Source organism: Dipteris shenzhenensis, chromosome 16, assembly GCF_047967505.1.
Source record: "Dipteris shenzhenensis isolate YYH24624 ecotype China chromosome 16, Dip_SZ_1.0, whole genome shotgun sequence".
In the NCBI taxonomy this organism is placed as follows: domain Eukaryota; kingdom Viridiplantae; phylum Streptophyta; class Polypodiopsida; order Gleicheniales; family Dipteridaceae; genus Dipteris; species Dipteris shenzhenensis.
This window is the reverse complement of record NC_141611.1, coordinates 49,158,708-49,176,335: the sequence shown is the minus strand read 5'-3', so window position 1 is coordinate 49,176,335 and position 17,628 is coordinate 49,158,708. Positions and strand designations below refer to the sequence as shown.

The 17,628-nt window shown below is 42.7% G+C and overlaps 1 protein-coding gene across 1 annotated transcript in view; it reads left to right on the top strand.

The window, feature by feature from the left end:
- The window catches only part of LOC147893072 (LIMR family protein At5g01460-like), a 103,620-nt gene that overhangs the window by 38,398 nt on the left and 47,594 nt on the right, over window positions 1-17,628 (top strand). The window contains exons 8-10 of the mRNA XM_087387446.1: window positions 1,313-1,375; window positions 1,916-1,980; window positions 2,255-2,364. Coding sequence (XP_087243572.1) covers window positions 1,313-1,375; window positions 1,916-1,980; window positions 2,255-2,364 — 238 coding nt within the window. The remainder of the gene's footprint in view (window positions 1-1,312; window positions 1,376-1,915; window positions 1,981-2,254; window positions 2,365-17,628) is intronic.

Genomic DNA, 17,628 nt, shown 5'->3' with positions numbered 1-17,628 from the left:
AGGAAAGGCCAACCCAGCCTGGTCGGTTGGGGGCCCTGCAGGTTGGTGCCTAGATCAAGGAGCCGACTTCCTGGTCAGCCTCTTTGAGGGGGCCTAGCCCCTCCTATAAAAAGCCCCCATTCCCCTCTTATTCCTCATCACCTGCACAGACAGCCTTGCACACAGGCAAGCGCGCGTAGAGGGAGAGGAAGAGGCTCAGCAATTGATAGCATCACGGAGCTATTTGTACACGCTCATCCTTGAGCTTTTGTTTGCCCACTTTTGTGGAGGAATATATTTGAGTTTCTGTCCTATCTCTCTTTCTGTCTTTTTGAGTGTTGTATGAGCTAGATCGGGAGTGAGGTGTGAGTGAGTCTATCCTCTATTTCCAACCTAGTGAGATTTTCTCATGATGTAATTGTGTTGCCCTTTTTCCAGTTAGCTTCTCTTTAATATAATCAGTCATAGTTTTCACCCAAAAAAAAAAGCAAGTGTGCTGATATGTATGTGTGAGAGCATATGGTCCACTCTCAGCATTGGGCGTTGATGACGTTGGTGGGGTATATCATAGTAGCTAGTCCTTGCTATGTGTGAGGAGTTTACAATTTTCAATCTTGTGACTGTCATGAGATTGAAATTGCACTATGTGTTGTGTTTTCAGAGGACGAGTTTGTGCATGTCCCTGGATTCTACTAGAATCTGAGCTTGTGAAGTTCTTGTCCATGTTGCAGCTTGCTAATATTGCGATAAGTGGTTTCTCGTAAGTGGTGTGTTGTCATATCAGCTAGATTGTCTAAGCATTTTTTGCTTTGATTTACTCGTTTGGGAGGGACTAAAACGAAATTGTACAAGAAAATGTAGCTTTAATGAAGAGAATGTGGGCTACTTTTTTTAAAGCCTTCTCCTTTAGTGCTAGCCTTTGTCACGGCTGAATTTGCCCTTCACCTCTGGAGTGTTCACAGAAACTCAGTACGGAGATCTTTGTATGAATGGACGATCTTTGTATAAATGGATGCTCAAGTATGTGTGCGTGTGCGGATATGTATGTGTGAAAAACATATGTTTATAGTATGGTCTACACCCACCATTAGGTAGTGATGATGATGGTGGGGATGTCATAGTAGCTAGTTCCTGCTATGTGTTATGGAGTTTATGTTTCAATCTTGTGACTGTCATGAGATTGAAACTGCACGTGTTGTGTTTTCAGAGGATGCGTTTGGCATGTTCTTGTTTATATATTAACGACTTGGCTCTTTCAAAGTCAAGATAGCATATGTTTTGTATGCTCAAGTGTCTAATGATTTGCTATCTCAAAGTTTTCTTTCAAATGCAGGAACTCCTCTATTTGGAAGATGATGTAAAAGCTTTGGAAGAAGTTTATCCTCAAGGCGAGCAGGTATGTTGTTTTGTTATCAAACATTTTGATTGAAGAGATTTGGACTACTTTTTGATTAGCCTTCTCCTTTAGTGCTAGCCTTTGTCATGGCTGAGTTTGCCCTTCACTCCGGAGTGCCGACAGAAACTCAGTACGAAGACTTTGTATAAATGGATGCTCAAGTATGCGTGGGTGTGTGGATTTGTATGTGAGAGCATACTTTTATACTATGGTCTACACCCACTGTTGGGCGTTGATGACGTCAGTGGGGATGTCATAGTAGCTAGTCCCTGCTATGCGTGATGGAGTTTATGGTTTTCAATCTTATGAGTGACTCTTGTGAGATTGAAACTGCACTATGTTGTATTTTTAGAGGATGAGTTTGGGAATGTTCCTGGATTCATCTAGGTATATAAATGCTTCAAGTTTGAAAGAAACAATTTTATCTTAGGAAATGTCGATTCAGGTCATACTTAAGCTTGATATTATAGATAATGCTTCAAGTTTAAAGTAGCAATTTTATCTCAGCAAATATTGATTCATGTCTTATCTCTTGCGCAGGCAGATGCCTCATGGGCTCTAACAGTCTTAGGCTATTTGGCAAGGTTTGTTGTGGGAATCATAGGGTAAGTAATGGATTCTTGTTGGCAGATCTAGGATGCAGTTATCTTTGCATCTTGTCCCTGCTTTAATATGCCACCCCGACTTAACTACGTTGGCAAGCTTTTATGTTGCATGTTGCTTCCTTAATCTTTGCTACACGAAACCATTGCATTTGAATTTGAGCCTTCTCTCTTTGCAGAAAATTTGGTAGGTGTCGTCGAAATAAAGATCCAGTTGCGTTTAGTTTCAAAACTTGATGTATTAATACTAGCATTCAATGGATGATACATTTTGCAGATTATGTGTATCTGTGCTGTGGGTTGTTCACATCATACTGTACATGCTACTTCAGCCTCCAGTGTCTCCGTTTCTGAATGAGGTTTTCATAAAACTGGATAATGTTTGGGGTAATTCTTCTTGAACTGACAATTGTGCTTTTGAGCTGAGGTTTTCTCATAAGACTTTCTAGATTTACTGAATGATGGAAGGCTATCTGTTTGGTGAATTTGCTCCAGATTTTTGTTTTGGCGCATGGGCTATGCTGTTGTCTCTAGATGGGGCAATGACCTTCAAGATATTCATTTTTGCATATGTGAAACTGGCCTCTAGCAAACTAAAGGGCAGTAATAACTTGTCATCCACATTAGTTACAACCATAATGCATCACTTTTTGCCACTTCCTTTAGTTATAACCATTGAGAAATAAACTTTAAAACATTGGAAGGGAGGCTAGAATGCCCTTGCTCAAAGATACCATACACAAAGGACATAGATTGGCCCCAAATGCCTTGGCGCTCTTTTCGGTATTTCTTTATTTTTTCTTTAGTGGAATATGCTCTTTTACAACAAGGTGTGAAGAACTAGTCTTCACAAATGTGTGCAATGCATGCAGAATTTGAATGTCGACTGGCCCTCCAATGGGGAAGAGCGCCCTCGTGAGAGTACTTGTTTCTATTTTGACCTACATGCAAAGTGTGTGAGAGATGGCGGATGAATGCAAGGTGAATGAAGAATGCTACGTGAGATTCACAATGAAAGGGTGATACTTTTCATTAATGTCCCTTGAGATCACTCAAGTTCCATCTTACCCTTAGCCTCATACCCATGCTTCTGCCATTCAATGCACCTTAATGCACCCTTCCCTTCCTATTGCCCCTAGGACCTAGACACGTGTGTGCACATTTTTATTAATAGAATAAGTATCACATGTCCAAATTCAAGCAGTGGCTCCAGCTCGACTAGTCCTATCTACTGAGATGATCCACCGCCCTAACAAATGAGTCGGTGTCCATCATAAATACATATATATGTTACACCATTGGGATATCATATATAATAATGTTTTAATGTCTACTAATGTTTTAACATTATTATATAATATATACTAATGTTTTAATATCTGATTTCTCTTGTCATGACACTCCCTCCTGCTTGAATCGGCAGAAGTCCTCTTTTGGATTCTCTCTTGTCTCTTTCTCTTGTGTACGCTTCTCTTTAACTTCTGCATTTGCATCTCCTCTTCATTATCTGCAAATAGTCTTCTCTTGGTAGTACACGATCTCTTTTGAATCAAAACTTAAATCCCATCTTTAAGTTCTGATTCCTCTTGATGCTGAAATATTCAAAATGCAAAAGTACCACTGCGGTGCCTCTTCAATATCTCTTCATACTCAGAATTCTCTTTTGAATACTAAGTTGTTGAAATCTCTTTATAGTAATTTGCTCAATTGTAGGCCATCTTCTGGTGGTTCTAGTGATGCCCAATAGGCCATGGTATGTGCCTTGTAGGCATAAATATAGGCACTTGTAGAGTTAGTGCCTTTTAGGCCACATAGGACACTTAGTCCTATGTGACACCTAGGACACTTAGTCCTAGGTCTTGGTACTTGTACCTTGTACTTCTCTTTTTCGCTTCGTACTACGTACCTACACCGTATAGCCTACACACAGGACCGGCATCGTCGTACAGTCGTACAATAGGTGCCGTATCCATTTCCTACTGCTCTTCGTACTTGTGTTGTACTTGCGCCGTACATCTTTCGTAAGGTCTTGTAACTGCTTCGTACTACATTCCATACTTGTATCGCCATACAGTCATGTGGGAACGTACCTACATCCGTACAACCGTACATGTTATTCCGTACACTAGGCTTTCGTATAGCAGACGTACTTGCTCCGTAGAGTCTCCATACATTGTACCTGTGTCGTATATTGGATTCCGTACTGCGCTCAGTACTATCTGTACAGTGGTACTTGTCCCAAGAGTACCGTACAAGCTTGGCACGTGTGAAGTCTTTTGCAGGGCATTCTCAAAATCTGGGGCTTTTGTGTTGGGAACTCAATTTCAACTTGTGTTTGGGACAGTAAATCATACTTTTGCAGTTTAAAGCCTTGAGGCTATACATTGGGTCAGATTTGCATACATTGGGTCACATTTGCAAAAAATTCAGCAAAATTTGGGGCTTTTTTGCATTTGCCCTCTTTTGTGAGAATGGGAGAGAGAGTAAAGGTGAGAACAAGAGCAGGAGAGTGTGAGAGCTGAAAACGTAGTTGCAATTAGATGAAAAAAGTACAACTGAATGGAGTGATAGGTTTTGTCTAAGTGACAAAACCTTATCCTTCACTAATCATAGTTAGTGAACTAACTGTGGTTAGGGGGAAAAACCTCTAAGTGAGGGAAAAGTGTCCCTAACCTACTTATTACATTCCATTGGTCACTGCTAAATTATAGCAATAATTTTAACACCCCCGTGCAGTGCCAATGTCATGTACAAGGAAAAGATCAATCACCAAAAGGAGATAAGTTCAGGGCACTGCGAAATGCCTCAAACTTTTCATGTGGAAGTGCTTTGGTGAAAATGTCTGCAACATTGTCATGTGTTGACACATAGATCATGCTGATCTCTCCTGCATGCAACTTCTCTCTGACGTAGTGATAATGAACCTCAATGTGCTTCGTGCGAGCATGAAACACAGGATTCTTTGCTACTGCAATAGCACTCTGACTATCAGTGAGAATTGGAGAAGGACCCTCCAATGAAAGATGAAGATCAGCAAATAAACAACGCAGCCAAACACATTCAACTGTCGCTGTGAAAGCTGCCCTGTACTCAGCTTCACATGAAGAGGTAGCCACTGTAGATTGTTTCTTGCTCAACCAAGAAATACAAGCTTTGCCCAAAAAGAAACAATTGCCACTTGTGGACTGCCTAGTGTCATAATCTTCAGCCCAATCTGAGTCACTGTAGGCATGCATCTGCAAGTCACCCCCCCTGGGAAACATCAAGCCAAAAGACTTGGTACCTTGCAAATAACGGAAGATGCGTTTTACAACCTGCCAATGCATAGTCTTTGGGCTATGCATATATCTGCTCACCTGAGAAACTGCAAACTGGATATCAGGTCGTGTATTGCAGAGATAAATGAGGCATCCAATAGCTTGACTGTAGAGTGTGACATCAAATGATTCACTTGCTTCATGCATTGTAAGCTTCAGCCACGGCTCCATGGGAGTAGCTATGGGCTTACAATCCTGCATGTTGAATCTGTCCAAGAGTTTTTGCACATACTTGGATTGAGACATACCGATGCCACTTTGCTCTTGAGTGAACTGGATCCCCAAATAAAAGTGTAGCAGCCCCAAATCTGACATGTCAAAAGTGGTCTGCAATTCAGCTTTAAAATTTGCAATATTATCTTCATTTGACCCTGTGAGCAGTAAGTCATCTACATAAAGAATGATGACCAAAATATCCCCCCCATCCTTCTTGATGTAGAGGGTGCTTTCAGTTGGACTGTTGTGCAGCTCCTTGCTGGTCAGAAAGGCATGAATCTTTGCATACCATGCACGTGGGGCCTGTTTCAGCCCATACAAAGCTTTATTCAGCTTGCATACCTGAAGTGCATTTCCTGAAATTTCAAAGCGTGGAGGTTGTTTGACATAAACCTCTCCCAACAAGTCTCCATTAAGGAAGGTTGTTTTTATGTCTAACTGATGAACATTCCACTGAAAATTTGCAGCCATTGCTATGACTGACCGGATGGTTGTCATTCTGTATGTAGAAGCAAAAGTCTCCTCATAGTCTATGCCCTTTTTCTGAGCATATCCTTTTGCGACCAGCCTTGCCTTGTACCTGTCAATGGTGCCATCTGGCTTTCTTTTAACTTTGAAAACCCACCGTGTACCTATGGCATGTTTACCTGGTGGCAAATCGACAACTTCCCATGTCTGATTTTTCTTAATGGACTGCAACTCATCGTGCATGGCATTCATCCAATGCTCATTATCCTGTGCCTCTTCAAATGTCTCAGGTTCCTCTTCATCAAGAAGAGTACCTGCATAAGCTGATTCAACTGAAAGAGCACCTTCCCCATGCCTTACTGCACTCCGAGTTCTGCCAGGTAATGGAGCATCAATTTCACTCTCCCTGAGAGTCTGTAACAGCCAATTTGGTACTGTTTTTGCTGCATGTATATCTGCAATTTCTTGCTGAACAACCTCTTCCACGGCTTGTGGAGGTGGTATGGCATCCTGTGGCTGAATCGGAGCATGTGGAGGTATCTGAAAATTCTGATTTTCATCAGATATATCAGCAGGGGAACCCAAGGCAATGGGTAGTAACCCCTCAAAGACATCACCGGAAGAAGAAGGCATATCAAATTCAGCTTGAGTGTGAGCTGAATTTTCTGAAAATATTACATCTCTACTGACAATGATCTTGCGTGTGACAGGATTGTGGAGACGGTAGCCCTTGCTCTCTGCACTGTACCCAACGAAAATGCATTTGATTGCCTTATCAGACAACTTATGCTGAAACTCAACAGGCACATGAGCATATGCAAGGCATCCAAAGACACGGAAATGATCCACAGAAGGCTTTCTCCCTTGCCAAACTTCATAGGGAGTCTTGGTCTTCAAAGCTTTTGTGGGTGCCCGATTTAAAACATAATTGGCACATATGAGACCTTCAAGCCAAAATTTGTGAGGCAATTTTTTGCTTTTCAGCATACATCTGTCCATCTCCATAAGAGTACGATTTTTTCTCTCAGCTTTCCCATTTTGCTGAGGAGTTAGCCTCACTGTAAGCTGATGTACAATGCCCTTGTCTTTCAAAAAAGCATCAAAATCTGCAGACAAGTACTCCCCTCCTCTATCAGTGCGTAATGTCTGTATCTTGAGTCCGAATTCATTCTCAACCATGGTTGCAAAGTGTTTGAAGACCATAAACACTTCTGATTTGCGTTTCAGCCCATAAACCCAAGTGTAGTTGGAGTAGTCATCTATAAAAGTGACAAAGTAAAGATGACCACCCAATGATGGAGTCCTCATGGGACCACAGACATCACTATGTATAAGCTGTAATTTTCGAACAGCTTTAATTGATCCATCATTCTTAAAAGGAGATCTGTGCATTTTACCAAGAATGCACCCTTCACAAGCATGTGGAGGAGGTGTTTCAAGAGAAGGCAATGCATCAACCATGGCATGTTTTTGAAGCGTCATCAAGCTGCCATAATGCATGTGTCCATATCTCGCGTGCCATAACTCCGCATTGTGCATAGCAGCAGTAGGAGTGGAAATTGTAAGAGCATGTGCTGGTCTTTTCTCATACATGTCAAGGTAATGTGTTTACTGTTTATTCGTTCCTCTAACGCAACAGAGTGCCAGACAATCTCAAGGCATAGTCATGCTCTCTATCATGGATTGCACATTTGTCATCTTCAAAAATGACCTCAAATCCAGCTCTGTTAAGAGTGGACACTGAAAGTAGATTTTTTGTGATACCAGGCATATACAAGACATCAGAAATTCTGAATGTTGAGCCATCAATGGCTGTAAGTTCAACTTCTCCTGTACCACGGACTTTTTTACCAACAGGTGGTGGATGTAGAGATGTGAAGAGACACTTCCTGGAAGTGATGCTTTGAGGCACCGCTGTCAAAATACCATGTATTATGTGTCTCATTGACACTGAAAGCTGATGCATCCTTGGAAGAATCATAACTGCATGTCAGAAAAGCATAAGTGTCATCATTACAAGTGGCTGTACTATCCCGAGCAGCCAACTGAGAGTCTGAAATGCAAGACAAGAAGGCATAGTCGTGCTTCACAAAGTTGGCTGTAGCTTGCCCATTGTCAGATGCATGAGGAGCTGAATCTGAGACAGCTCTCCAATGTAGTCTTTTCTTTTGCAAGCCTTTTCTTGCATTCTCCAATGTAGCGACCTGGCTTTTTGCAGTAATGACATATTCCCTTCTTCTTGGGCTTACCTGCATCACCCTTAGCCTTTTGAAAAGGCTATCCTGAACCACTGGAAGGCTGATTTGCTGAAGTCTTTGCCTGTCCTTTTACTTTAGGCTTGAATTTTGATACAGCCATACCGGAGCTGTTTTTCTTTTCTTTTGCAAGCCTTTTCTTGCATTCTCCAATGTAGTGACCTGGCTTTTTGCAGGAATGACATATTCCCTTCTTCTTGGGCTTACCTGCATCACCCTTAGCCTTTTGAGAAGGCTGTCCTGAACCATTGGAAGGCTGATTTGCTGAAGTCTTTGCCTGTCCCTTTACTTTAGGCTTGAATTTTGAGAGCATGGCATGTTCACCTGCTCGTGAAGCCATGTTTTTCCTGGTCTGCTCTTCCTGCAGCAGAAGTACTATCAACTCGTGAAAAGTGAGAGGATTTGCACCCCCCCTCAACGACAAATTCAGCGAGGTATGAAAGCTGAGATAAGACTCAGGAAGAGAATTCAGAGTAGTGGTAATCATCTCTGAATCAGGAATGATCTCATCAATATTCAGCAATTGCTCTCGTAAATCCTGTAGCTTTGTGAGGTGCATTGACATGGAGTCACCCTCTTCCATATGTGTATGAGACAATTCTCTTTTCAAAAAAGACACCCTGGCATCATTCCGAGCTGCATACGTGCTCTCCAAAATATCCCATGCTGCCTTTGAGGTCTTACATGACCGGATATGTGGAATGATGAATCTTTTCATTGAAAGAGAAATACACGACAAAGCTAAAGCATCACGTGAATCCCATCTCTTCTGCTCTGGAGTGGTAGGTATAACTGCACCAAGAACTTGTGTTGCAGCTGTACCCTGTGCACGACCTCTGCCTCCTCCTTGTTGGGGAGGGGTATTAGGTGTCACATTTGCTGGCCGGAACTCATCCCCACTTACATAGTCCCACAAATTACGAGAAATCAGAATATTGCGTACCATAAAACTCCAGAGGAAGTAGTTGGTACCATCCAGCTTTCGATTAGTGGCCATAAGTAATCCAGACCATTATTCTTTTGATCAGCTAGTTACTTTGCTTTTGTAGGAAAAGCAAAGTAGATATGATAGACAAGCCATTATTCCTGATCATGCATTTGCTTCACAGCAGATAGGAAGAGGCAAGGCTTCCAAGCCTATGGGCAAGCCAAATTCTGCGCATAGCAGCTGGAATTCCTCCCATGCATCTAAAAATACAGTAGATAAGTCAAAGAGGAAAAGATGCAACTATTGTCGCAAGCCTGGACATGACATTTCAGAATGCAGGAAGCGCATTGCTTCAGAGAAAAAGAAAGCAGGATTGACAGTTAATGCCTCTCATGCTATTGAATCCCATGAGCTGGAAGATGCTTCACATGCACATGCTCTTCAGGATGGTTGGGCATGGGCTGTCCATTGCTTATTTGATCCCTCCAAAGCTAATGCATTCTTTACTGCTAATGATGCTCAGTCCTGGTACTTTGATAGTGGTTCTTCCAAGCATGTCACATCTTGCAGACAGTTGTTTCATTCTGTGTGCAACTCTGGGTGCCTACCGCTGTTGCTAAGAGCACACAATCCACCAGTGTGGATTTTGCTAGTAGCCAAGCCTAGCGTAGGCAATCATCTACATCATTATCTAGCCATGACGTGCGATTAGATGGTTGCCATGCTAGAATTTCTTGGTCATCGGAGCCAAGATCTTGTGTCAGTCGTGCGACTTTGGATGCCTATCGCTGCTAAAAGCACACAATCCACCAGCTGGATTTTGCTGGTAGACCAGCCTAGCGTAGGCAGTCGTCTACATCATCGTCTAGCCATGACGTGCGATTAGATGGTTGCCATGCTAGAATTTCTTGGTCATCAGAGCCAAGATCATGATAATTCAATAGGATGAGGGGGGAGAAGCAGTGCTTTGTTGGTAGCCTAGCCTGGCATAGGCGGTCATATACATCATCCTATAGCCACCATGACGTGCGATTAGATGGTTGCCATGGGAGAATTTCTTGGTCATCGGAGCCAACATCATAATAATTCAATGGGGGAGGAATGCTTCATATGCTGTAAAAGGAATTGGAGATGTGCAGCTCACATCCATTTCAAGCCATCCTGTTACTCTGACAAATGTTCTTTTTGTGCTTGGAATTGAAGTCAACTTGATTTCAATTTCAGCAATTGCCACTTCAGGTTTCAGAGTTATTTGTGATGGCTACAGATGCCTAGTTTATGATCTTCGTGATGACAATGCCATAGTTCTCACTGGCACTTTGCAAAAAGGGCTTTATCACCTTGATCATCACTCAGCTGCACTTTTTGTTGAAGCATTTGCTATTTCAGATTCACAGCTTGTTGAAACTCATCTTTGGCATGAGAGAATGGGTCATCTCAATTATAGAGCTCTTGCAAAGCTACATTCACAGCAGATGGCAAATGATGTACCTTAAACTCACACAGTTTCCAAACATGTGTGTGAGGGTTGTCTTTTGGGTAAGATGCATCGATTTCCTTTTCAAAAGAATTGTCCAAAACTCTCACAAAGGAAATCGCAGCTAAAGCACAGTGATGTCTTTGGCCCAATCAAGACAAATGCCATTGGGGGATACAAGTATTTCATGACTCTCATTGATGATTTCACAAGATATTGCTGGATATATCCTTTAAAAGCCAAATCTGAAGTTTTCTTATGCTTTCAGAGATGGCTGAATATGGTTGAGAATGAATCAGGATGCAAGCTTGTCACCCTCAACACAGATAGGGGGGGGAGAGTAAATGTCAAAGAAGTTTGATGTATTTTTGTCTTCACGGGGAATTATTCACTCATGTACTACTCCTTACACTCCTGAGCAGAATCCTGTTTCTGAAAGGAAAAACAGGTCCACAATGGAGATGGCCAGATGGATGCTTAAGGCCAAGTCTTTGCCCAATAAGTTTTGGCTTGATGCAGTAATGTGTGCCAACTATGTGCTGAATAGATCACCTACACGGGCATTGAAGACTGTTACACCTTATGAAGCATGGAAAGGCAGGAAGCCTTCACTTTCACACATGAGAGTTTTTGGGTCTCTTGCATATGTTCATGTACCATCTCAGCTGAGACATAAGCTTGATGACAAGGCCATCAAATGCATATTTATCGGTTATATCAACCAAATACTGGGAAGATTATTGTCAGTAGAGATATAATCTTTGCTGAACATTCAGCTTCTCCTCTTGTGGACTGCAAAGCTAAGCCAGATGTTAAGATTTTGACATGACGGCTATTCTACCTCTCCTTCATACTTGCACTCTCTCTCTCTTCTCAACGGACCTTCAGTGGTATCAGAGCAGGTTTTGCTCTTGTCTTCCAGCTCTACTCAGCCCCCGAGTCCTCCATTGCTCTTTGGGAGTCTGCTGCCCTGCTGGTCGACATATCTTCAGCACTTGCAGTTTTTCGAGGTCTCCTTCAGCACCCGTGGCCATCAGAGGCCATTTTTCATGCTGTAGATCCAGACGTCCAGTCTCACCTGTTCCGTACTACATACAGTACCTTAGCCGTACAGCCCGTACGTGAACACGTACATCGTCGTCGTCGTACACCTACGTGTCGCCGTACACCTGCGCGTCGCCGTATTGCATGTCGTCGTACATCTGTAACAATGTACCTGCGCATCGCCGTACAACCGTACACCGTACAGCCGTACAGTTGTACTCGAGCTGACCGTACAGCCGTACACTGTACTTGAGCTGTCCGTACAGCTGGTACTTCCCTCGAGACTGCAGTACAAGTGTTGCAAGTGTGAAGTCTCTCGCAGGACTTTGGCAAAATCTGGGGTTTTTAATACCTTCAGGAGATATTTGGGATTTGGTCTGCAATTTCTTTTTGATTGCAATACATTGAATCACATTTGCAGGACATTGAGTCACTTTTGCAGTACATTGAGTCAGATTGCAAATAAATTGGTCACATTTGCAAAATTTCAGCAAAATTTGGGGCTTTTCTACATTTGCCCTCTTTTTGGTCTATTTGCCCTTGATAAATTTGGGGCTTTTGCCAAATTTGCTGTTTTTACAGTGAACATTGCCTGTCACAGTCACATTTGGGTCAGATCTGCATTTGCCCTTTGATTTGGGTCTGAAATTTGCAGATATTTGCTGTCATTTTTGGGACAGCCAGCTTGTTGCGGTGATAGCCTTGAGGCTTTTGGGTGTTCAGGTCTTTTTCAGGGTATCACAGTTGCTATGGCTGGGAACAATCAAGATTTATTTGGAGTTCTTCGTGAAGATGATAAGTTGGATGGCACCAACTATCCGATGTGGTCTTATCTGATGAAACATATTCTCGTTGCAAAGCATTTGTGGAATATTGTTTTTGGGGCTGATCTGAGGCCGGCCAATGCTACAGTGGTTGTTTCTACTGCTGGTCCTTCTGCAGGGGGTACTCCTCCTGATGCCTCTTCCTCTAGCACTCCTGCTGCTGCTCTTCCAACTCAAGAACAGTCAAGATGGGATGTAAGAGATGCAAATGCACATTCATGCATTGCTTTATCATGTAAGAGAATCATTATTCCACACATCCGGTCTTGTAGGACAGCAAAGGATGCTTGGGATAAATTGGCTTCTCTCTGTCAGATTCGCAATGAAGCTCGTGTTGCATATTTGAGAAGGCAATTACAGGAAGTGAATATGAATGAAGGTGAGTCAATGGATGCATATTTGACAAAGGTCAAGGACCTCATGGAACAGCTTGCCAACATTGATGAGGTGGTACCAAATTCACAGCTTGTCAGTACCACATTGAATGGACTGCCAGATACATATCAAGGGTTTGTTACAACTCTTCGATTAGTGGCCATGGGTAATCCAGACCACTATTCTTTTGACCAGCTAGTTACTTTGCTTTTGTAGGAAGAGCAAAGTAGAGCTAAGAGACAAGCCATTATTCCTGATCATGCATTTGCTTCACAGCAGACAGGAAGAGGCAAGGCTTCCAAGCCTATGGGCAAGCCAAAATCTACGCATAGCAGCTGCAATTCCTCTATGCATAGCAGCTGCAATTCCTCCCATACATCTAAAAATACAGCTGATAAGGGAAAGAAGAAAAGATGCAACTATTGTCGCAAGCCTGGACATGACAATTCAGAATGCAGGAAGCACATTGCTTTGGAGAAAAAGAAAGCAGGATTGACAGTCAATGCCTCACATGCTATTGAATCCCATGAGCCAGCAGATGCTTCACATGCACATGCTCTTCAGGATGATTGGGCATGGGCTGTCCATTGCTCATTTGATCCCTCCAAAGCTGATGCACTCTTTACTGCTAATGATGCTCAGTTCTGGTACTTTAATAGTGGTGCTTCCAAGCATGTCACATCCTGTAGACAGTTGTTTCATTCTCTAGCTGATGCACCTCGAGGGAGGACTGTTACATGTGCTAATAATGCTTCATATGCTGTAAAAGGAGTTGGAGATGTGCAGCTCACATCCATTTCCAGCCATCCTGTCACTCTGACAAATGTTCTTTTTGTGCCTGGCATTGAAGTCAACTTGATTTCAATTTCAGCAATTGCTACTTTAGGTTTCAGAGTAATTTTTGATGGCTACAGATGCCTAGTATATGATCTTCGTGATGATAATGCCATAGTTCTCACTGGCACTTTGCAAAAAGGGCTTTATCACCTTGATCATCATCCAGCTGCACTTTCTATTGAAGCATTGGCTATTACAGATTCACAACTTGCTGAAACTCATCTTTGGCATGAGAGAATGGGCCATCTCGATTATAGAGCTCTTGCAAAGCTACATTCACAGCAGATGGCAAATGATGTACCTCAGACTCACACAGTTTCCAAACATGTGTGTGAGGGTTGTCTTTTGGGTAAAATGCATCGATTTCCTTTTCAAAAGAATTTTCCAAAACTCTCACAAAGGAAATTGCAGCTAGTACACAGTGATGTCTGTGGCCCAATGAGGACAAATGCCATTGGAGGATACAAGTATTTCATGACTCTCATTGATGATTTCACAAGGTATTGCTGGGTATATCCTTTAAAGGCTGAATATGGTTGAGAATGAATCAGGAAACAAGCTTGTCACCCTCAACACAGATAGGGGGGGTGAGTATATGTCAAAGGAGTTTGATGCATTTCTATCCTCATGGGGCATTATTCACTCATGCACTACTCCTTACACTCCTCAACAGAATCCTGTTTCTGAAAGGAAAAACAGGTCCACAATGGAGATGGCCAGATGCATGCTTAAGGCCAAGTCTTTGCCCAATAAATTTTGGCTTGATGCAGTAATGTGTGCCAACTACGTGCTGAATAGATCACCTACACGGGCATTGAAGACTACTACACCTTATGAAGCATGGAAAGACAGGAAGCCTTCACTTTCACACATGAAAGTTTTTGGGTCTCTTGCATATGTTCATGTACCATCTCAGCTGAGACATAAGCTTGATGACAAGGCAATCAAATGCATATTAATTGGTTACAGCTAGGAGAGCAGAGGGTATAGGTTATATTAACCAAATACTGGGAAGATTATTGTTAGTAGAGATGTGATCTTTGCTGAACATTCAGCTTCTCCTCTTGTGGACTGCAAAGCAAAGCTAGATGTTGACATGTTTGATGCCTTTGAATCTTGGTTACCTCTGCCATCCTCTGAAGAGGATTTTGAGCAGCAATATGAGCCCCCTGCAAGCCCTCCACTAAGCAATAATAAGCCTCAACCTCATGCTGATTTGCAGGTTTCTCTTCCGGCACAAAATGATCCCACTACTCATGATGCAGTCATTGAAGAAAGAGCTGTCAATAGACAGCAAAGGCAAGTTCCCAGATGGCTTCTTGATACATTGAGGGACAGCAAACAAGATCAGCCTTTTGCTGCCCGGACAAGATCAGGGAATAGACAGCATGGTCACTTTCTTGAGTTTGCCCTCCTTGTTACAGCTTGCAATGAAGAGCCTTTGTGCCATAAAGATGCTTTTGACAGCAAAGAGTGGATGGATGCAATGAAAGCTGAGTTACAATCTATTGACAAAAATGACAGATGGGAATTAGTAGATCTCCCACCTGGCAAGCATGCCATTGGAACGCGGTGGGTCTACAAATTAAAAAGGAAATCTGATGGCAGCATAGATCGATACAAAGCCCGTCTTGTTGCAAAAAGGTATGCCTAACAACAAGGCATTGACTTTGAGGAGACATTTGCTCCCACATCCATGATTACTACCATTCGATGTGTCATTGCCATTGCAGCCCATCATCATTGGCAAGTGCACCAACTTGACATCAAGACCGCTTTTCTTCATGGGGATCTGCAGGAAGAAGTCTATGTCACACAACCTCCTGGCTTTGAGGTTGTTAATTCTGAAAATAAGATATGCCGGCTTAGAAAAGCCCTTTATGGTTTGAACCAGGCACCCAGGGCATGGTATGCTAAAATTCATGCACACTTACTATCCCTTGGTTTTCAGAATAGTCCCACAGAACCCACTCTTTATGTCCGTGGGAGTGGATCTGTTTTTTTAGTGCTGATTTTATATGTGGATGATATGCTCATCACGGGCCCAGATACTCAGCAAATTGCAGCTTTCAAGACTGATTTGCAGTAGATTTTTGACATGTCAGACATGGGACGGCTTCATTATTATTTGGGCATTCAGTTTGCTCATATTGAGTGGGGTATCATGATGTCTCAGTCCAAGTATATTGGACAGCTCCTTGATTGTTTTCAGTTTGAGGATTGCAAGCCAATCTCTACTCCAGTGGACCCTGGCTTCAAATTCTCAGCTCATGATGGGAGCCCACCATGTGATATCACTCTTTATCAGCAGGCTGTTGGATGCCTTATTTATTTATGTCACACCAGACCTGACTTGCAGTATGCAGTATCTCAGCTCAGCAGATTCATGCACATGCCCAGTTCAGAGCATTGGCAGGTAGTGAAAAGAGTCTTCAGATATCTCAGAGGCACTTAGGATTTAGCCCTCTTCCATGGTGATCAGGGTTCACTTACCATGCATGCTTACACGGATAGTGACTGGGCAGGATGTTCCGATACTAGAGTGTCAGATACTGGCAATTGTTTTTTGCTTGGCAATTCATGTATTTCTTGGCTCAGCAACCGACAGTTGCCACGTCTAGCTGTGAGGCTGAGTACAGGGCAGCTTTCATCGCTACAGTAGAGTGTATTTGGCTTCGACAGTTACTTACAGATCTTGGTATTTGTCAGACATTCTCCACTATTGTCTACATTGACAGCCAGAGTGCTTTGGCTATTGTGCGTAACCTAGTGTTTCATGCGCATACCAAGCATATCGAAGTTCACTATCATTATGTTTGGGAGCGGTTGTCAGCTGTAGACATAGAGTTGTCCTATCTTCCCAGAGAGGACAACATCACAGATATGTTTACAAAGGCACTTCCTCGTCCCAAGTTCGAAGTCTTCCGACAGGCTTTACACTTGGTTCCCTTTGTTACATGATCTGACATTCCCTGTACATTCATAAGTGGCTATATCCTTTTGGATGAACATGTGCCACCATGACCAGAAACTACCAGGTATTCTGAGACGTTTCCAGAGTACTTCAGCCCATCCCATGGAGGGGGGTTTGTAGGCCATCTTCTGATGGTTCTAGTGATGCCCTATAGGCCATGGTATGTGCCATGTAGGCATAAGTGTAGGCACTTATAGTGTTAGTGCCTTTTAGGCCACATAGGACATTTAGTCCTATGTGACACCTAGGACACTTAGTCCTAGGTCTAGGTACAAGTACTATGTACTTGTGTATTTTCCACCTATCTAAGATTTTGACGTGACGGCTATTCTCTCTCTCCTTCGTACGTGCACTCTCTCTCTCTTCTCAACGGACCTTCATTGGCTCAGCAAGAAGCAACCAACAGTTGCCACATCTAGCTGTGAGGCTGAGTACATTGGACAACAAAGGGTTTGTGTAGATCTGGCAAGATAATGACGGGATAGGAGCATAGCTTCTCCTTGGCATCCCATCTGAAGGGTAACTCCTTTCTTCTGTAAAGCATGGAGTTTCAGTAAAATAGCGGATGAATTGTCTGCAATAGGAGCATAAATCCAAAAAGCTACGTACTTCATGAATATTCTTCAATGGTGGCCAATTCCTAATAGCTTAAACTTTGACAGGGTTCGGGATTAGACACTGCCATTATTGGTAAGACCTTCCCTATGGCCACCAAGAAAAAAATAGATAAGTTTGAGGGTGATGGATTTCACACATGGTAGACCAAACTCAAGTTTATTCTCATGAAAAAGGGGATTGGTAATATTGCTAATGGGGAGGAGAAGAAACTTACTACTAGGGAAGGAGAAGCTTTATGGTTGCCTAGGGATGCAAAGGCATTACCTATCATTGTACTTGGATTGAGTGATTCTTTTATTCATCACATTGATGGTTGTC